Here is a 19,819-nt window from a genome sequence, read left to right on the forward strand (position 1 = left end):
CACCTAAAAACCAGCAAGAAACAACACGATTATTCAAAAAATGCACTAAAATCTGCAACTGTGTTGAAGAGTGGAATGAGATTAACAGCTCGATGCGGATTTTTATACCTCCTGCTGGCTTAGCAACGCCCACAAGAATACGTAAACTTATCTCAGGGCCAATAGCGCTACAGTGACCATATATGGCAATCAACTGTCCAGGTTTTGTGCGGTATTTTTAGAGAAATGTGCGAAAATGCTTTCCATCTCTTAATTTTGTCCACCAGTGTATTAAACTATCTAATACTGGCAGTTCAACTATGGCGAGAATAGAACAAATTTCCTGCCAATCATTAAAATGCTTAAATCGTTGCACTCGCTTCAGGATTCAAATTAGTAATTTACCTGAATAATCTAATTCGTTCTTACAAACCAAATTTTCTATATCTGGTATTGCAGTTCATACAGTTTCTGCTAGTTTAAAAAAATGTACTATTCGAAGCAATTGTCTTGCCATAAACAAATAAATAGAATGAGTTGTTCTAGTAGATACTATCAAAGACAATTCAAACCCTATTGCAATGAAGTCTCTGTCCCCAAAATATTTAATAAAAATACTGATAGGTTATTTTATGAGAACTGACTGAGAATCAGTTTCACTGATTGGTGAGAATTGACTGGTAATCAATTTTAGACTGAGAATCATGACACTAATATTTTCCATTTCCATGGAAAAACAACAATAAAAACACTTCAGAAAATATAATTATATATAATATAAAAGTAACAATGGCTCCTAGAAATCTTTTAATTTAATGTATCTTTATACTTTGAAACAGTTCAACTCCACTGAATTAATTTAACTCTTTGATAGAAATAATGGTTATTTTTATTTTATTTTTCATTCTCTCTAGTTTTGAATAGATTTTTATGTAATTTTGATATTTCAGTCGTTTACAGTAGTCTCTGAAGATTATCATCATTCAACACTGTCGGTTTTTATTCATTTTCCGTCTACCCATGCTAATAAACACAGTCACAATATTTATGATTATGATCTTTTAAAGATGTATTTTATTTTTTTAGGCACATAGTATTTGATTAGCGAGATTTTTTCGCATAATTATTGCTGTTATTTATGATAATTATACTTGAGAAATTATACCTAAACAAATTGTTCTTAACAATTTTTTACTTCTGTGAATTAGATAAAGTATAATTGTTAAATATAAAATTAATAACTCATAAGTTAGCAATAAAAAGTGGGAATCCAAAAATGGTCAAAGAATTTAGATCCTTTAAATCTGTTATTAAGAACAATATTAAAAAGGATTTCACTATATACTGACATAGTGGAAATTGATCTTGGAAGCTAAAATGTTTGAGCATTTTTTTTTTTTAAGTGGACCTTTACCAGATAGAATTTATATTGATCTGTGTGACGAAAATGATAACCAGATTGTTAATACTTTTGCTTATTATTTCAACTGTGTGTATAAGCTGAATGTAAAAGAATTGGAGGATCAATGATACTTGCTACAACAATTTAGTTAAAATTGGCACTCTTACTTGTTAAGATGTTCTTTTGACAATTAAAGCGCTGAAATCTTAAACTTTTGTAGTTGATAATATACTTTCTTTTATTATTAAAGGGTGCACAAAAGTTTTTCCTAATTTCATTTAGTTTTTCTTTAAAAACAAGTGCATTTCCTTATATATGGAAAGAAACCAAAATTATTCCTATTCATGAAGAACAATATATGTGTAAAAATTATCCAGTTATTACCATTTTAAGTCATTTGTTTAAAATATTTGAAATCCTAATGTACAAAAAGCTTTTCCACTTGATTAAAAACTCAACATAGATCAGAAATTACTTCATCTTATTGAAAGTTTCCATATCCTTAATTATACTCAGAAATCTCAATTTTTGGTTTACTATCCTTCCTTACTCTTTTTTTTTTTTTTTCCCCAAATCATTAATCTTGTTTTATTTTATTTAGATCCAATTTCTGATCTTATTGCTGTTTTTGACAGAAAACTTGATTATGCGAAATATTAGTGACAGAATCTCCAGAACCTATTAAAAACTTGTTTAGTTTTATATTTGAGAAATTCAGTTTTCTTTAAAATCTTTGAAAAAAGCTTTTTTTTTTTTTAATCACTTCTGTCTTGTCTGATCTAATCTTGAATGTTGCAATCTCACAAGAGAATAAAATCTAAATTCTAGTGCAAGTATAAACCAAGTGCCTCATTTGCCTTTATACCTCTTTTGTTTTACAAAAAATATCATTTGCATTCAGATAATGTATCTTCTACCTGTCTACATGATGTGTAATATTTATAGTTGGAAATTTTATTTCTCTATCTATCGATCTATCTAATATATAATGATATATCTGAATCTAAATTAAATCCTAATTAATTTCTTAATTTAGCCCATATTAAATTCATGCTGAAATGTTCTGTTATTTCCTGATCCATTTCCTACTTTTTTTTTATTTAATTAATGCTACACACGCCCTATAGAAGTGCTTCTGCATCTTCTCACACTTCGTCTGAAAGGATAAAAATCCTTAATGCTTAGCACATTCTTTTAAAGATTCCTAAATCGACATGTGTCAAAGAAATCCCCATTAAAATCTGGTTGTAGAAATCATTGAAGTGAAAATTTCGCCGTCTTTTACTCCTGTGTCGCGATGGAGACGGACGCGTCTAAGTTAAAAATTCAAAAGTTTCTTTCCGGCCACAAAAGTGCTAAACAATATATTTACAAACATACACACACACGCATATAGATTGTGGTAATATGCTAAATTGTAATACAATTTGTTGTTTTAACCAGAATGTTTAGAGTCAACAACTTATCTGTGTCTTATTGGCAACTTATTTTTATCAAATTTAATTATGTAGATAACATATATTCATGACATATATTTTTATAAAAATATTTTTTTATTCATGACAAATTTTTATAAAAATATTCTAGTTTTGACATTTTAGATCTTGATTTTCTTAATATGCCATTTGACATGTTTAAAAAATTGTTTACAACTTATAAATTCTTAATGTTTTTAAGATTAAATGTATTCAGCTTTTAAATGTTTTTATAATTCACTACTTACGAGTTTTATTTTTTGTGTTCATTTTACAATGTACTTTTTACTTGGAGTTCTTTCTGTCGTGTGCATTTTTCTTAATAAATAAATTGCTATATCAACATAAAAAAATATAAAGTAAAATATTGAAAATAAATTTACCTAAAAATAATAAAATTTCACTTATTGATGATTATGAGATGAATAACATACGCATATAACGAAAGGGAGAGAGAAAAATTAGACAACCAGGCAATTTTACCATTTTACTTCAATGTTTTATTGAGCAAAAGAATGCACTTTTCTTATACATTTTTCCCGCTTTATTTTAAATTGTAGTAATTAGATTTTTTCTCTCCATGCTTCTCTGACAATATAAACTTCTTTTATATCTAACATTTTGAATTTTTTTATATTTTTTTATTTATTTATTTATTTATTTAGCTAGCCATTTCAGCCAATCAATTGCGATAATATATTTTTTTTTATTTTGTGTGTTTGTGTGATAAAATAAATTTTTCCACTTTTTATAAAAATTGCTTTTTTTTCCACGCAATTTAAATGCAGGTATAAAAACGCTGAGTCACTTTTGATATTTCCTATTCCTCTTAAAATCTAATTACCTTAACTTTTTTGCATCGATCTAGCCAAATCAATAGCTGTGAAATACATCAATAGCCTCAAAAATCGCATATTTGAGGCATTTTTTATAGTTTGAATTTCCAAGGGAAGAAAGTTTGCGTGAAAGCCTAAGATGCGTTACCGATTCACTCAATTTGGCCTTACTGAGAGCATCGTTCCTAGCTGTAACGATACACGACATTGAAAATTTCGGCATAAGAAGAAAATAAGGGATGTATTTAGGCAGAAACTTCTCCTAGTTACATACATTTATGTACCAGCTAAAGGTTCGTATAATTTGAATTAGTTTTATGTATCACACTACATTTAGCACAGTATAGCGATATCTCGCTCGTGCTGGTGAAACGCAATGTTCTCTCACTTAGCAGTGGCAGAGTTGTCAGTTATCATTAGCAGTGAAAAACAACTGGGTATATGATTGTACATTGTGAGCTTAAAATTTATTAGTGATGAAAACGAAATTAAATGCAAGAATTCGCTTATATTTAGTTAACTGCGCATCGCAATGTAACTTCATTCTTTAATTTCTACTGTTAAACATATGTTCTTCTGCAATTAACTTTATTTTTGTAAATGCAAATATGTGGCTTATGCATAGTGCTATTATTTTTTTAAAACTTAAACTAAGTTTTTTACAGGGAAGAAAAATGGACAATTGTTACTGAGAAATTAGATGAAAAACTAAGTGACTGCAAAGAAGTAAATCAAAATCAAACTGTAGAGAGTGACTTGGAATTAAAGAAAAAAAAGGTTAGAAGATTTTATGTTCTTTTTTGTTTTATGTTCTGATTCTACTCCATCTGGAAAGTGTTTGATGGGAAGCTCTCGGTTTCTTAATTCATTCTCGTTTCCCTTACAATTTCGGATTAGGCCTCTGTAAGGATCCTGAAGCTACGCAATTTTCGGAGCCAGCTATGTCCTCCAAACTTCCAAAACCAGATATTTTCTATTGATTTTAATTTAAAATCTATATAAGCATTTATTAAGAAACAGATAGTAGGACAAATTGAAATAAATTGACAGACAACCTTCAAAAATGCTTTCTGTATTTTGCGTACAGCAGAAATTTTGAATAAAATGTGATAAAAATGAAACTTTTTAGCACACTCTAGATATTAAAATACAAATTTTTCAAAATACTACAAAAAATTTGAACTACGGAAATCTGCAAAGAAATGGAAGCGGGGATAATCATCAGTATAATACTCTGAAATTTAAAAGATACTTCATTTTAATTTGAATATGTCCAAGAACATTGCACTTCCATATAAAATGAAAACACAAAATTAGATTATTATGAAATGTTGCATTAAAAATTCTTCAGGCCTGCATCCCAATAGGTTCAATAATGGTGATGTTATCACCAAGGCCCATCGCCTGAATAATGGTGGCCTTAGTTATCAGATCTTGGCATCGGAGCTGGTGGGCTCCTGTTTCGAAATCCAATTTTACTATAGATCCGTCATATATGTAGACCTGTTGAACGGTAAATCCGATCGTAGGTTAAACATCTCCCCCCACACATACTGGTGAGATGCGGAATTTTGGAGAGTGGGATGCCAGTTTAGATGTCAATTGGCTAAAAATCAAAATTACTAGGTTTAACCCTAAATAGCGGAGGCCAATATGGCAGCAATTGCGGATGACGTGTTTTTCGAAGCTCTTGAAAAACATTGCAAGATTGTTGAATCAGCGCTTCTATCGAAATGTAATATGAACCAACAGGTGCGTGAAGAGGCCAGGCAAGCTTTGGGTGAGTTAAAATCTTCTATATATAAGAATTTTGAAAGAATAAAGGCAGTTAATTTTTTGGAAGCTTGTAAACAAAGTTTGAAGGAAGCCATTACAAAGCCATATGCTAGTGTTGTGGCGCCATCTAACGTTATGAAAGATAAAGAAAAGTCTTCATTTTCTTCGAATTGCTGTCTAATTGTAGACTCAGAAAATTGCTCTTCTGATGATGTTAGGAAAATTATTAAATTATAAATAAATCCATCAGAGTCTAAATTAGGTGTATGTAACTTGAAAAATATTAGAGGAAATAAACTATTAGTAAGCTGTTTTTCTGAAAATGATCGGAATCAACTTTTAACCGAACTTAAAGAAAAATCTCCGGAATTAAATACTTCTCTGCCTAAAAGGAGGAATCCAGCCATCCTGGTTAAAAATGTGCCTAATGAAATTACTAATGAAGATCTCCTAAAAGTTATTTCTGAACAAAATCCTGAAATTGCTGTATCTGATGAAAGTTTGAGTCAGTGCAGAGTTCGCTTTACTTTAAAAAACTTCCAATATACGAGGCATGTTGTGATTGAAACGCTCCCCATGGTTCATAAATGTATTCTACGACAAACAAGACTGAAAATCAATTGGAGTGTATGTGATGTTGACGATTTTCTTATCATCAATACATGTTTTAAGTGTCTTGGATACAACCATCGTGCTGACGAATGTAATAAACCAACAACCTGTTTTAATTGCTTTGGAGAACACAAAGGGAAAGATTGTTCGAATAGAGATGCAGTGGCTTGTATAAACTGCATCCGTTTCAATCATAAAACAAACAATATGTATAAAAAAAGTCAATGTTAATCATAAACCCTTTTCTGAGTGCTGTCTTTGCCATATTTTTATAAAGAAGAATACTCAATCTAGAATTAACTATGGTTGTTAGGTCAGATAAACAAGTTCTAAAGTGTGTGCAATTAAACCTTCATAAATCCAAATGTGCGACTCAGCAACTTATTTTAAATATGGAAGCAGATAATATTGACTGTGCGCTGGTTCAGGAACCTCATAGTTACAGGAGTTCTCTTCCGGGTTATCCCAGTACTTATAGACTTTTTTATGATCCTAATTCAGACATTATTAAGGCAGCCATTATTGTTCGTTCACTTGATCTTTCAACTTTTCTTGATTATAAGAATACTGATTACAATATGGTCACTTTAGAAGTTGCCGCAGGCACAGCTGTGTTTACTCTTTTCTCATATTATTTTGAACCTTCAAAAAACATTGATTCGGTTCTTCATAAAATTAGCCAAGTTTTTTGTTGCAGGAATCTCAATCGACTGGTTTGGAGTATGGACTCCAATAGCAAATCTGAATTATGGTTTAGTCCCTATTCAGATGCACGGGGAGATAAGCCGTGTTAATTTATTTCTGCCAACAATTTATTTATTATTAACGAAGACTGTGGGCCTACTTTTCGTGCACCTCAGGGTACAAGCTATATTGATGTTACAGGTGTTGGTTCGGATCTACTCCAGGATATTTCGAGTTGGTGTCTCTCTGAGAATGAATCCCTTTCTGATCATGTGATGATAGAATTCGAGTTTTGTCTTTCCAATGTCCTACAAGAAACATCAAGAGTTCCCTTTACAATATTCAATACAAAGAAAGCAAACTGATGCCGTTTTCGGGAATTTTGTTCTTCTCGTATAACTCGTATATTTGATACTCTTAACAGTTGTACTGATTGTTCTTGCCTAAATACAGTTGTCGAGGAACTTGGTTCTGTTCTTTATCAGGCATGCTTGTACTCAATACCTATTAAGAAGTCTAGCAAGCATAATGTCCCTTGGTGGTCAATCGAGATTGGCTGTGCGAAAAAGAGGCATAATGCCTTTAGGCGTAGATCTCAGCTTTGTAGGAATCCAACTGTTAGAGAGCTATATAAAGATAAATATTTTGAATACAGAAAAGATTATAATCAAATGGTTACTGATACTAAAACTGATTCTTGGAAGAAATTTCTTTTGACCATTGATGTTCAAAATGTGTGGGAAAAGGTTTATACATATGGTGTTAAAAGAGAATTCATGAAAAAAATTGAAATAACTGGTATTAATCTACCCACGGGAGAAACAACCACCTCTTTGGATGAGACAATAAATGCTGTGCTTCAGAAATCCATTCCTTCTGATTCAGAGGAAAATGACAATCACTTACAGAAAGTGTATCGTCAGACCGCGCGTAATGCTTACTCTTCCTTTATTGATCCTTCCTTTTCTTGTGATGAAGTTAATACAGTTGTTTCTATGCTGAAGCCAAATAAATCACCTGGTCCGGATTCTATTTCAAATGAGATCATTAAACAGTTTCACTTAGCATTCCCTTCTTTTCTTCATAAACTTTTTAATGTTTGCCTAGATGCAGGTATTTTTCCACGCGCTTGGAAACTTGCCCAGGTGATTCTTATCCCCAAAATAAATGAATTTAGAATTCCCCACTGGATAACCTTAGATGCATAAGCTTACTTCCGGCTCTTGGTAAATGCTTAGATAAACTTTTTGTTAACAGGATATGCTGGTATCTGCGCCGTGGAGACTTTCTTTCTTGTGATCAGTATGGTTTTACGCCTCAAAAAAGTACTGAAGACGCTCTTTTACGTTTGAATGAGATTGTTCAGAGAGGTAAAAAGAAACATTTACACTCAATCTTGGTTTCTCTTGATATAAAAGGGGCTTTTGACAATGCATGGTAGCTTTGCATTCTGAATCTCCTTAAAAAAGCGGATTTTCCGATTAACATTTTTTCACTTGTTGCTGACTTTTTAAATGACAGAATGGCCAAAATGCAACTGGGTTCAATTTCAGCAGTCCGTCGTCTTGAAAGGGGTTGCCCTCAGGGATCAGTATCTGGACCTATTTTTTGGAATATCATTATCAATGATCTCCTATCTAAACTTAAAAATCTGGCCTGCTGTGACATCATAGCTTTTGCTGATGACATCCTAATTTGTTTCCAAGGTAGGGATCTTCCAGCGACTTTCCTACACGCACAGGAAACTTTGAACCTCGCTTCCGAATGGTCAAAAGGTTTTAAATTAGAATTTAATCCTGAAAAAACCAGAGTCATGGCTATTGAAAAACGAAACGTTTGCTATGATGCATTTCAGCTTTATCTCGACGGAGCTCCCTTGATTATGGTAAAGCAAATGAAATATCTTGGGGTTCTTCTTGATAGTAAATTTTCGTGGAAGCAACACTTAATTTACGTATCAGAGAAATGTGACAAATTGCAGCGTGGATTAAATCAGATTGCACGCAACACGTTTGGTATTAATTCCAACATACATTCGCTCATTTATAAACAAGGAATCGAACCCTTCATAATGTATGGTTCTAGAGGTTGGGGTGTAGCGCTTAAAAGGAAGGTGAATTCTAAATATCTGCGACGCATACAAAGAAGGATACTTTTGCGGGTCATACGCGGATATCGTACAATAAGTTACGAGTCTGTTTATGCAATTTCTGGCTTCCCTCCAATTGATATTGTTATTCTTCATAATATTGCCTATAAGGAAAATCTCTCTGCTTCTTACATCTCTATAATTATATTCTGTCTCCATCTTTTCTCCCTCATCCCTCAGAGAGAACCGCTATCAATATTATTCAATTTAGTGATAAAACCAAGGATGTTTTTCCTGTTATTTGCTATACTGATGAGTAAAATTGATGGTAGAGTTCGTTTCGCATTTGTTGTTTTCAGGGGTGGTATTGAATCCGAGCACTTTCAATTCAGAATTCGTGTTGAATGCACAGTTTTTGTAGCTGAACTCTTATGCTTAAACTTCGCCATCAAATGGATCGCTGAACAAAATAGTGTAATCTCAGACTATCTTATTTGTACCGATTCTCTATCATCCTTGGATTCTCTGAAGTGTATTTCTTCGTCTAACAACATAATCGTTAAAATCCAAAAGCAAATTAAAAGCCTGAAAGATAAAAATATCTCAATAGTTTTTGCATTTGTTCGTGGACACACGGGCATTTATGGCAATGAGCGGGCCGATTGGCTTGCAAAAGCTGCCACTAAACGCAAAATCGACATTGACGTTAATATTCCTAAATCCTTTTACAAGAAGATTACGAGAGAAAAAATGGTGGAGTCTTGGAATCAAGAATATCTCCTTTCAAATAAAGGGAGTTTAACAAAGAAATTTTTTCTATCCATTAATAAGACTGTCATGCCATCATTTTTATACTAATTACAAAATAACCCAATTTCTCACTGGTCATGGTAACTTGTTTCCGTCATCTTCCTGCGATTGTAATATTGGTGGGGAGGAAAATGTTGAACATGTGCTCCTTCTATGTTCCAATTTTGTCAAAGAAAGACAGATCCTAAGACTGACTCTCAAGCACATGAATATAAATTGGCCTACAGAGTTTCACCAACTTATTTCCACTAGAAGTGCTTTTGAAAATTTCTGTAAATTTATTGTTGACATCTGTAATCCTTCATAACTGTTAAATTTTCTTCTTTTTCTTTTTGTAATGTGTTACATACTTCTGCAAGCCCCGTGTGATACTTTGTGATGCACGGGGTTTTTTATAAATGTTCAATTAAAAAAAAATTTTAAAAAACCTTAAATAGGCCTTGCGTTGCTTAAAAATGAAACGCTAATAGAGCTTAATGGGAGATTAATAGGATGATGCTGGGCCCAACCTATTAAAGAATTGTCTGGGCCCATTACCGATGACGTGTCCTGCCTCTCTAATAGGGGTTGACGCATGAGCTTCCTCTAATGAGGTTATTTTTACATCGACCTCAGATTTGTTTGTCACTCAACACGATCATTCAGATTATCCCGATCCCTTTGGCGGGTGGGGTAGTATCGCCTTTGATTATGCTCTGCTTCTGTGAAATTTCTGTACATTCTTTTATTAATTTATATTAATTGCCATATTTAATGAAAGTACTTCATTTATTTCTTGCATTGGATATTCTTGTTGACAATTAGTTTTCTTATTATGATATCATTTGTTTGTCCTGTAAAGAATATTGAATTCTGTGTCCTTACGTCAGTTAATAGATTTGTCATGTATTTTGCAAGTGGCATATAGCTTCTGAGGCAGGTTTATTTTCGTCCCCGCGGTCATGCATCGATTTTCGTCTTGAAAGACTTAAAATAAGCTGAAAGAGTGCTACTTTCACAACCCCTAAAGCTAAGTTCCTGGGCATCTATTGCTGCTTTCCCTATCCAGCGCTCTGCCACATATGGGACATTTTCATTAAAATTATTTTTTTTATTCTTACAATTAATAGAAATTAATACCTGAATTGCCATGCCATTAGCTAAATTATTCTTTGAGTTGTTTTACCATGGTTTCTGTTATTACTTTGGGGCTCTTTTTTTTATAAATGACTCAGTTATTGCATGTGAATTAGTTAATACTTTCACTGCATATATTTTTGAATTTCACCATATTATTTATTTTTTATTAGGTTTACTTTTATGTACAGTTTCTTAAAATTTCGTGTATTGTTGTACTTAATTTCACTTGAATTGTGTATGATGAATGCTCATTTTCCAAATAAATGTAATTTCAGTGCATTAAATGGTCATGAATTATTCTTTTATTTAAAATAACTGAGTTCTGTGTAGATTATTTAAATTTTGTGTACCATCACCATTCTTATATATTTGTTGCTTATTTCCACAAAAATGACCCATAGAACGCTTTTGATTTCCTATCAACTTGTTAAATCTTCTAGATTTCGTAGTTGAAAGAAATAGTTTCTTTTGTATTCTTATTATTTTCTGATGACAGAAACTATAATATATAAATAGAAATCTCTCTCACACTTCAAATTGTAACTCTGCTTTTGCTAATCATTTTTATTTCAAATTGTTTTGGCATTTATATGATGGATGGTTTTATATTCCTTTCAATCTTTTGATAAATAAGGTGGGAACGAGCATCATTGTTTTTTAAACCCTACCAACCCTATTTTAAATATATCGGCATATACTAGCATATGTTTTATTGCTAAGATTTAAATTCTTTTACTAAGATAGATTTACCTTTCATTCTTGTCTATGCTGCTGAAGTTTTTCGCGTCTATTCTAATTGTTTTTCTTTTTAGGAGGAATTAATTATCAGTATTGGAAAGAAAGTTGAAAGTTTAAAAGATGAACAAAAAAATGTTCGGGCAGAAATGATTCAGAATGAGTTGCTTGGGAAAGAAATTGCAAATAAACTTCAGACATTAGCCAAATCAAATGAAATGGAGAAGTACTTGTTGCATGTTGAAGAAATGGAGAAAATAGTAAACTTGTTGTTGTCTTTGTCTGGCCGTTTAGCAAGGGCAGAAAATATTTTGAAAAATATGCAAGACAACAACTCTGAAGAAAAGGTTTGTTTTTATTTTGATTTTTTTCACAAATTTTTTATAATGCTTATGGTCTCTTTATCTTGGAATGATTAATTCCTTATTTATCATTTGTGTCATTTTCATTAAACATCTTCTGATTTGTTATATTTTGAGCCATAATAATTGTAATTTTATATAGTTTTAAATTAACTCTTCTCTTAATAAAAAAGGATTTAGCGTATTTATAAAAGAGGGTTTTTCTGAGAAATACTACTGCAAATATAGAATTTTATGGTTAGTAGCATACTGTTTATTTTTGTGCTGGAAATTCTGACAAAATCAAATAAAATTACTTTGTTGCTGTATGTGGAAGAGATCATTTATAAGACGAAAATCATTCTACATTGGAATATAGTATCATCTATATTGGAATATAATTTATGCAGAGGCGGCGGCGGCAGAGATTTGCCGACGGGGAAGCAAGACAAAGCCGGCAGGGGGGCAAGCACAATATCTCATTTGGCTTCAAAATAACTCATAATAATTAATTTTACATTTAATTCAAGAAAATCAAGTATTATTTAACTTCTTTTTTATTCAGATGCTGATCCTTTCTTTCATTGTTAAATGTTAAAACTTAACAAAGGAATTTGTAAAAAAAAGGTTCTCAGCTTCTTTTAAAGACCATCAAAAAATTATCAGTATTTGAGTGTATTTCTTTATGAGACTGTTGAGATTTAATTTCTCTGAAATCCAAAATTAGAAAAAATATGTTATATTCCTTTCTAGATTGTAGTATATAGGTAGAAACACAGATTACGCCAGAATGACGCGTTATGCTAAATGAACAAATACGTGCTCTTATTTTGTATCAGAAGCTATATAAAATAAATGTTCAAAGAAAGGTTTTATAAAAGAAACTTTTTCAGAAATCTAAAATAATAAATAAAAAACATTCAATGCTTTCCCCAAAAATCGATTTTTCAGTGTAGTTCCTCCTACTTAAAATATTTGCAGCAACGAGCAGGAATTTAGATATATTTCGAATCCGAGGTATGCAACAAAAATACAACAAATTACATTTACTATAACAACAAAAAATTACTATAGTTCTGACGCGATCAATATAGAATGAGGAAAAGATACAATGATGTCGTTTCTTAAAAATACTGGGGAAAATATTTTGTAAATATATGGACAAACTTACTATTTTATGTAAGATATGAAAAATATTCTCATGAAAAATGGACTGCTTAAATATTAGATCCCCCCCCCCATGTATTTATTTTTCAATATTTATTTAGGCTTAAAAAACCAGTGGATTTCATTAAGAAACAATTAAATCTTGAATATGAATTCTCCTATCTTCATTTTTAAACATGCGTTCTTACGGTTAAGTACTTTTTTAATTCAAAGTTATTGCAAGCTAATATTTTCCTCCGAAGAAGTGAGTTTTATCCACTCAATTGCATGCATTGGTTTTTCTTAACCCCTTCGTATACATTGACCGAGTCTGCTTCCCTATGGAATTACTAAATTTTTAACTTTAAATCTGCAATTAAGGGAAAGTATTAAGTAATTTAAAATGCAAAAATCACTTGAAAAGCATCATTACCTCAAATGCCCTTATATTATTCTAGAGATTAAAATAACAATAATTATCTCAAATAAGATCTACTATATAATTAGGAAGTTAAGTAAATTTGTATGTCAAGGGATTAATGTGTTATATATGAATATTCTATGAATAACAATTTTAATCATCCTTTTAGCAAGACATATTTATGTAAAGTCTATTAAAAATTTAGAAAGATCTGAAATCATATAATTTTTGCTGCGAATAGTAGTTGAAAGAAAAAAGAAAAAGATACGTTCCCCGATTACATAGTCATAATATTGAATGCAGTGTTTGAATAATTTAGGAAGTATTTAGCAAATTTAGTGCATACTTGGTTAAACACTTTTAATGTAGCTAAAAAGCTACGATACCACAATTTTTTTGTCGAGAGTTGTAGTCGATAATACTTCTTTATTGTAATAATTGTAGCTTGATCAATTAGATTACGAAAGAAAGCAGATATTTTACTGTAAATAAATTTAATTTGCAATTGTACAATTTACTTACTTCAGTAATTTATAATGAAACCAGATAATTTCGCTACAGTAAAGTAACTTTTTTTAACATGGATATGCACACCCGTTTCAAAAAAAAAAAAAAAAAAAAAAAAAAAAAAGACTGTTTGATTAAATTTAATTTAACCATTAACTAGATTTTAGTCAGGCAATTCTCATATTGAAACGAATAACATAAATTTACCGATTCGTTACCGAAGAAGTAACAATTAGATGAATAAGACGGCGATTGACTTTAGAATTTGAATGATGAATTATGGAAAACAACTCTATCGTCCTATTTATGATATTTATTTATGCCCTATTATAATATAAAAGCTTCAATTTCTCTATTAATTCCACTGGCAAGTAATCGATGTGCTTGATGAAAATTTTTTTCCCATAATCTATGATAAAATCTTAGCCGAAGGGAAAAAGATTAGTCGAGAAAAACATGACGTCTTATTCACTTGCCAGTTTATTGTTTATTCTTTTAAATATAATCTAAACTATATGCTGAATGAACATTATAACATTTAAATCAGATGACTAAGAATTTGGACTTAAGGTGTATGTACACACTTGAAACTTCGAAAATCGTTCAAAATATCGAATATTTTTTTTATTGTTTAATAATGTTCTTTGATCTTTAGCTTTCAAACGATACGAAGATGTTGTCAATATTCGAAATATTTCTCGAGTTATAATTATTTTTCTTGAGGTGCTTTCATTAAAAACTCTAGTTACGGTGTTTTTAAAACTCATTTCATGAAGTATGATATTTTTCCACTATGTTGCTTCATTCAAACAATCATAACTCAACAAGAAATTAACCAAATACAGTTATTTATATATCAAAATAATCTGTATGAAATAACGGATGTTTCGTGCCTCAATCAAAGTTATATTTATAGAGATAAATTTTTAATAGCTGTTTAAAAGTTAAAATTACAGAAAAAATCTCTCTTTTTCTATTCATCGTTGATGAAAAAATTGTTTAAAAAAAACTATACATTTTTATAACTTGTTTGAGACAGACAACATGAAGGCATAATTTCCAACTAGAATTGTGTGTCTGTACCAATTAGAATTTAAGATATCATGTTTCAAAAAATAGGCTAATTAGGTCATTAAATATTATTTAATTAATTAATAATTAGTGTTTTTTCTCACTGAAATGAGTTTAAACACATATTAATAACCTACTGTGAAAAAAAACTGGATTTTTAAAGTTAAAATTTAAAAAAAAAAATCTTCAAGTGTGTACGTACACCTTAACGTCGTCGACATCCATCGCATTGAAGTCTGGGTCGACCGATCAAAATTTTTTGGCAAAATGCGACATATTTTATGTTTTATTCACATGTCACGTCGGTTATATTGCCAAAAGTAGTGAAAATTAAAAGCTTGATGAAATACATTTGAATCAAATGCCTGAAAATCTGCAGGTATAATTTTTGACATTCATCACATTCAGTTCACAGTCGGCCGCCTTAAAATTGCCGACAGATTGCGATATCTTATTCAGTCGGATAAAATGGTTATTGCCAGGACTAGTGCAAATTATAAGTTAAATGGACGACATTTCAATCAAATGTCTGAAAATCTGCAGACTTAACGTCTTCGACACTCACCTCATTGAGTTCATTGTCGGTCGATCAAAAATTGCTAACAAAATGAGCCTATCACCTTGTCGATATCTTATTCACTTGTTAGCTTGTCGGTTATATGTCAAAAGTAGTACAAACTAAAAGCTGAATGAGCGACATTTAAATCAAATGTCTGAAAATCTGCGAACTTAACATCTTAGACATCCATTGCATTCAGTTCTTAGTTGGTCTATCAAAAATTGTCCGCAAAATACATCATATTATTGACCTACCACTCTATCGATTATTTTGCCAAATATAGTCAAAACACTTTAATCGTTACTTGGATATTTCGACTGTTTACATTTTATTAGCTTAAGGCTGTTTTTAATAATCATATTCAATAATGCGCATATCTCTACAACCATCCTGAAGTGGTAAACACCTTTTTACCGACGAAACTCTGAATCTCTCGCCGACGGGGGGGGCAATTGCCCCCTGCTACCACCGCCTCTGAATTTATGTTATTAGTATTAAAATAACATGAAATGTTATTTCTTAATTAAGTTTAAAGTTATTTCTTAATTGCTCAATCTTTGTTCATTTATCTTAATAGAAACTTCTGGAAGCCAAAAGGAATAAGTTAAAGGAACAGCATGAAGATGCTTGCAGATTGAAAGAAAGCATTGACAAAAGAAGTAATCAAGTTTCTACATTCCTTCACAAATATTTCTCTGATAGTGAATATGCAAATTATGATCGATTTATAAAAATGAGAACAAAACTCATTGTAGATATTCGAGAAATTGACGAAAAAATCAATTTAGGGGAAGAGCAGTTGGCTGCTTTAAGTGTTGTAACACATCTTTGGAAAAGTGCCAATTCATAAGTTTAATTTCAAATCCTGTCTAAACAGGTATCTTTTTTGAGCACTTTTCCAACAAATATCTGATTTTTACAATTAGTGAAAACTAAATCTAAGTTGTGAATCTCCTATTGCTTGGTGGCAAATGTCTGCATTTATCAGAGCAGCCAAACAATAGTGATGATATAATGCCTGAAGCTGTCAAAATATTGGAAACTACTTAACATTTTTGAGATTAAAATGTATGTGGAAATCCTTGCTTCCTGTTCCTCTATACTTTTACGTTCCAGTTATTTTTGTTCAGAATGTGACTGTCTCATCAGTTTGCTTTGTTGTCATGTGCAGTTGCTATTAGAAATAACATTCAAATACAAAATTGTTTAAATTATTTTAGAAAATGCTATAATAATTTCAGCATCATGTTGTGATAGTACATACTCTCAGAATTGTGCCATTTCAAGATATGAGCTACTCATTTGTTTGGCTAGGCTGTGCCATTGTCATATTGATTATAATGACATTGTATATACTCTAAAATTGTTATACATATTATATATTTGTGATGAATCTCGGCAGATAGCGCATTTATGCTGGACCACTTGTCTTTACCTACCTGCTTAAGTGCTTGTTAAAATAATTACCGGTGACGTATCAAACTGTAGTTTGCCTGATTATATGTATATCCAGTTTTTTTTTTTTTTTTAACTTGGATCAATTTTGTAATGTTCTGTTTCTGTTATAAGTAATTTACAGTTTGTGGTATCTGGAAAAACTGATATTGAACAATTTTCCTTTATTTTGTTAAGTTGAAGTTGCCTATGTTTGTGTTGACTATGAATTATTTCAATATGTAAGTTATTTATAGAAAACGAAATTGGAAATTGTTAGCTGAGAATTGTTTGAAATTTATATAAAAAGAACCTGATTTACAACTTTGTAAACATTAAAATGAAAGTTATTTTTCTTAAATTTTTTATTATGGTTACCAGACGTGAATTAATCATTCTAGTAAGAACATATTTGCCATGTATATTAAATTTTAAAATATGTATTGTAATGGTATGGTAAACATTGAGGCATGTTGAAAATATCTATTGAAATTGTGATGAAAAGTGCTATAGTATTTTCTTATTGAAAGCATGCTTTATTTCACGCGAAATGATGGGAAAAAATCATAGTTGTTCTTTTGTATTGTTTTATGCTGCATTAGGGTTGTTTGAAGCAATAAATGTACATACTCATTAATTAATGTGAGTTTTCTTTGCGATTTTGATTTATTTCGATTCAAACTATTCGTTAGATTTTGGAGTTTGAAATATATTGTCTTACTAGGAGAATATAGAAAATTTCCACAATTTAATATCGTTTAACATTTAAGTATTGGAATTTATTAACATTTACACAGTCTTAAATCTTACTTGGGGAAAGATTAACGCAGATGAATGAGATTGAAACTGATTCATTATTATAAGGTTGCTTTGGCAGGATTTTTGCAGTGTTCATTCATTTTCTTTTTGAATACTACATGATAATTTGTAATGATTTTAATTGGGAATAGACCATAAAAATACTATATTTAATTTGCATGAGTGTTAACATATTAAAATTAGAAAATGGCCATTGCGAAATCTATACTATTATTCTTAAATTTATATGTGGTCAAAAATAGATGATAGTTTAAAAATTATTTCAACTTTCAAAATTCTAATTTACCACATCTTTATGCAATTTTGTCTCGAAGAATTAAATTAGAAAATTCTCGAAATGTTAAATACTTTTTCACTATTTTTATATTATACAAAAACTATATTTTGCTATACAAATACTATAAAATAACTTTTCCCCGTCTGCTAATTGTTCCTACTGCAGCTAAAATTAATGTGAGAAATGAAACTAAATTTCATTTATAGATTTTGGAAGGCATGGGAAAATGAATTGCACAAAAAATAGTGATAACAAACATCACTGTTAGGTGAGATTCTGGCTCTGTTTAAACGAAAACTGGTCACAATGAATGCGTGGAAAATGGTTTATTCAAAATTTCTTATGATATAAAATAATACCAGCGATTAAAAGTACACATAATTAAAAGATATAAGTATGAAACTCACGGAAAATAATCGATTATTAATCAAAGTTGAAGAAACACAACCCTTTTGCACTGTAATATTTAGATGTTATAGAGTTAGATTTTTATAGTATTTCGATGTTAAAGTTAAATTTTACGATTAGATTCTCTGTGAATTGTTAATAAGTTCCCATTCCTTTTGCAGTATTTAAAACAGATGCTCTGTTGGTGGAAAAACTGTGGATATGTCTAGAATTTTACGAGATAAAACTTAAAAATAATCTTCCCTTCCCCGTGTGAGCCCTATTTGTCAAAGGGGGGAGGGATTACATCTGTAGGGAGGTATACTTACGAGTTTCATTTAAGATTCACACATGCAGCAATTTATATGCCCATGAAACCAGAGGAAATTTAATCTCTAAAAGTTCGCCTGTGTTGGGAATTCCGTGCTAAAATCAGTTTGTTTCTTTTGTATGTGAGGAATTCATAAGACACGTATTAAGCTTAGAGTGTGCGCTTGAAACCTGCCGCAGGGTAATGTTTATGTGTGTGTGTGTGGTTTTTGGCGAAAAATTGTTGGAAGTTTTTTGGAGTACATTAAGATTGGATACCTGGGTATGAACTAATCAAACTGGTTAATTAAGGCTAAATTTGACTTTGTGAATTAGTTTTAAAGTGAAAACTTGGATTGGAGCGGAACCGTTCCTTTATTGTTCCTACGAGATGTTAGCTGAAGCGAGATGTCGAGTTAAAGAAAGACCTTTACGTTCTTTCTTTTAAAAGCCTAGTATAGGAAGTCCTTCTTTGATGACACCTATCATCCGAATACCCTATCTTTGATGCCTCCACAAGACAAAAATGTAAGCCAGACTACGTTTCCGAAAAAGGAAGCATCGTTCGACTTCATGTTTAGTTTTTAACTGAGCATCCTTAAAGAAAATAAATCTATCCTTCATCCATCTCAGTAATGAATCAGCAAATGCTCCATTGTGGTTGTGCTCTAAATAAAAAGGTCACTAAGCTGATATGATACTTCAGCACCTCAATTTCTGCAGTCATGAATTTAACCTCATTTTTGCAACTGTGTCTTGCAGCAACTGTGTCTATAAGGATTTCGGTGGTCTTTTGAATATAACCAGCTCTAATCGCTATGAATTTAGACCCACAGCAGCTCACTTTCGTTAGTTGAGTGCTAGTCATCTGATACCGAGGTGTCCAGAGATTTTTTCTCCCTTCAAAGCATTCTCCTCTATGCCATCTGCTTTGTTCTTTCTAATTCCATCTTTCGACTGTAAACAAGAGAACTGTCCTTGAAAATCTGTTGATGTTTAATTTGATTTTTGCTTCTCATGGATAATCAATA

The 19,819-nt window shown here is 31.1% G+C and overlaps 1 protein-coding gene across 4 annotated transcripts in view; it reads left to right on the forward strand.

Moving 5' to 3' along the window:
- Positions 1-17,627, forward strand: part of LOC129958951 (uncharacterized) — a 383,569-nt gene extending 365,942 nt beyond the window's left edge. For 3 of the 4 annotated variants that reach the window (XM_056071704.1, XM_056071703.1, XM_056071707.1), the window contains 3 exons: positions 4,358-4,469; positions 11,595-11,864; positions 16,140-17,627. In XM_056071704.1, coding sequence (XP_055927679.1) covers positions 4,358-4,469; positions 11,595-11,864; positions 16,140-16,412 — 655 coding nt within the window. In that variant the 3' untranslated portion in view covers positions 16,413-17,627. Of the gene's footprint in view, positions 1-4,357; positions 4,470-8,021; positions 8,192-11,594; positions 11,865-16,139 lie in introns of those variants that run through there. The other variant, XM_056071705.1, reaches the window with a different exon arrangement.
- The last annotated feature ends 2,192 nt before the right edge of the window (positions 17,628-19,819 follow it).

This window comes from Argiope bruennichi, chromosome X1 (assembly GCF_947563725.1).
Source record: "Argiope bruennichi chromosome X1, qqArgBrue1.1, whole genome shotgun sequence".
Lineage (NCBI taxonomy): Eukaryota > Metazoa > Arthropoda > Arachnida > Araneae > Araneidae > Argiope > Argiope bruennichi.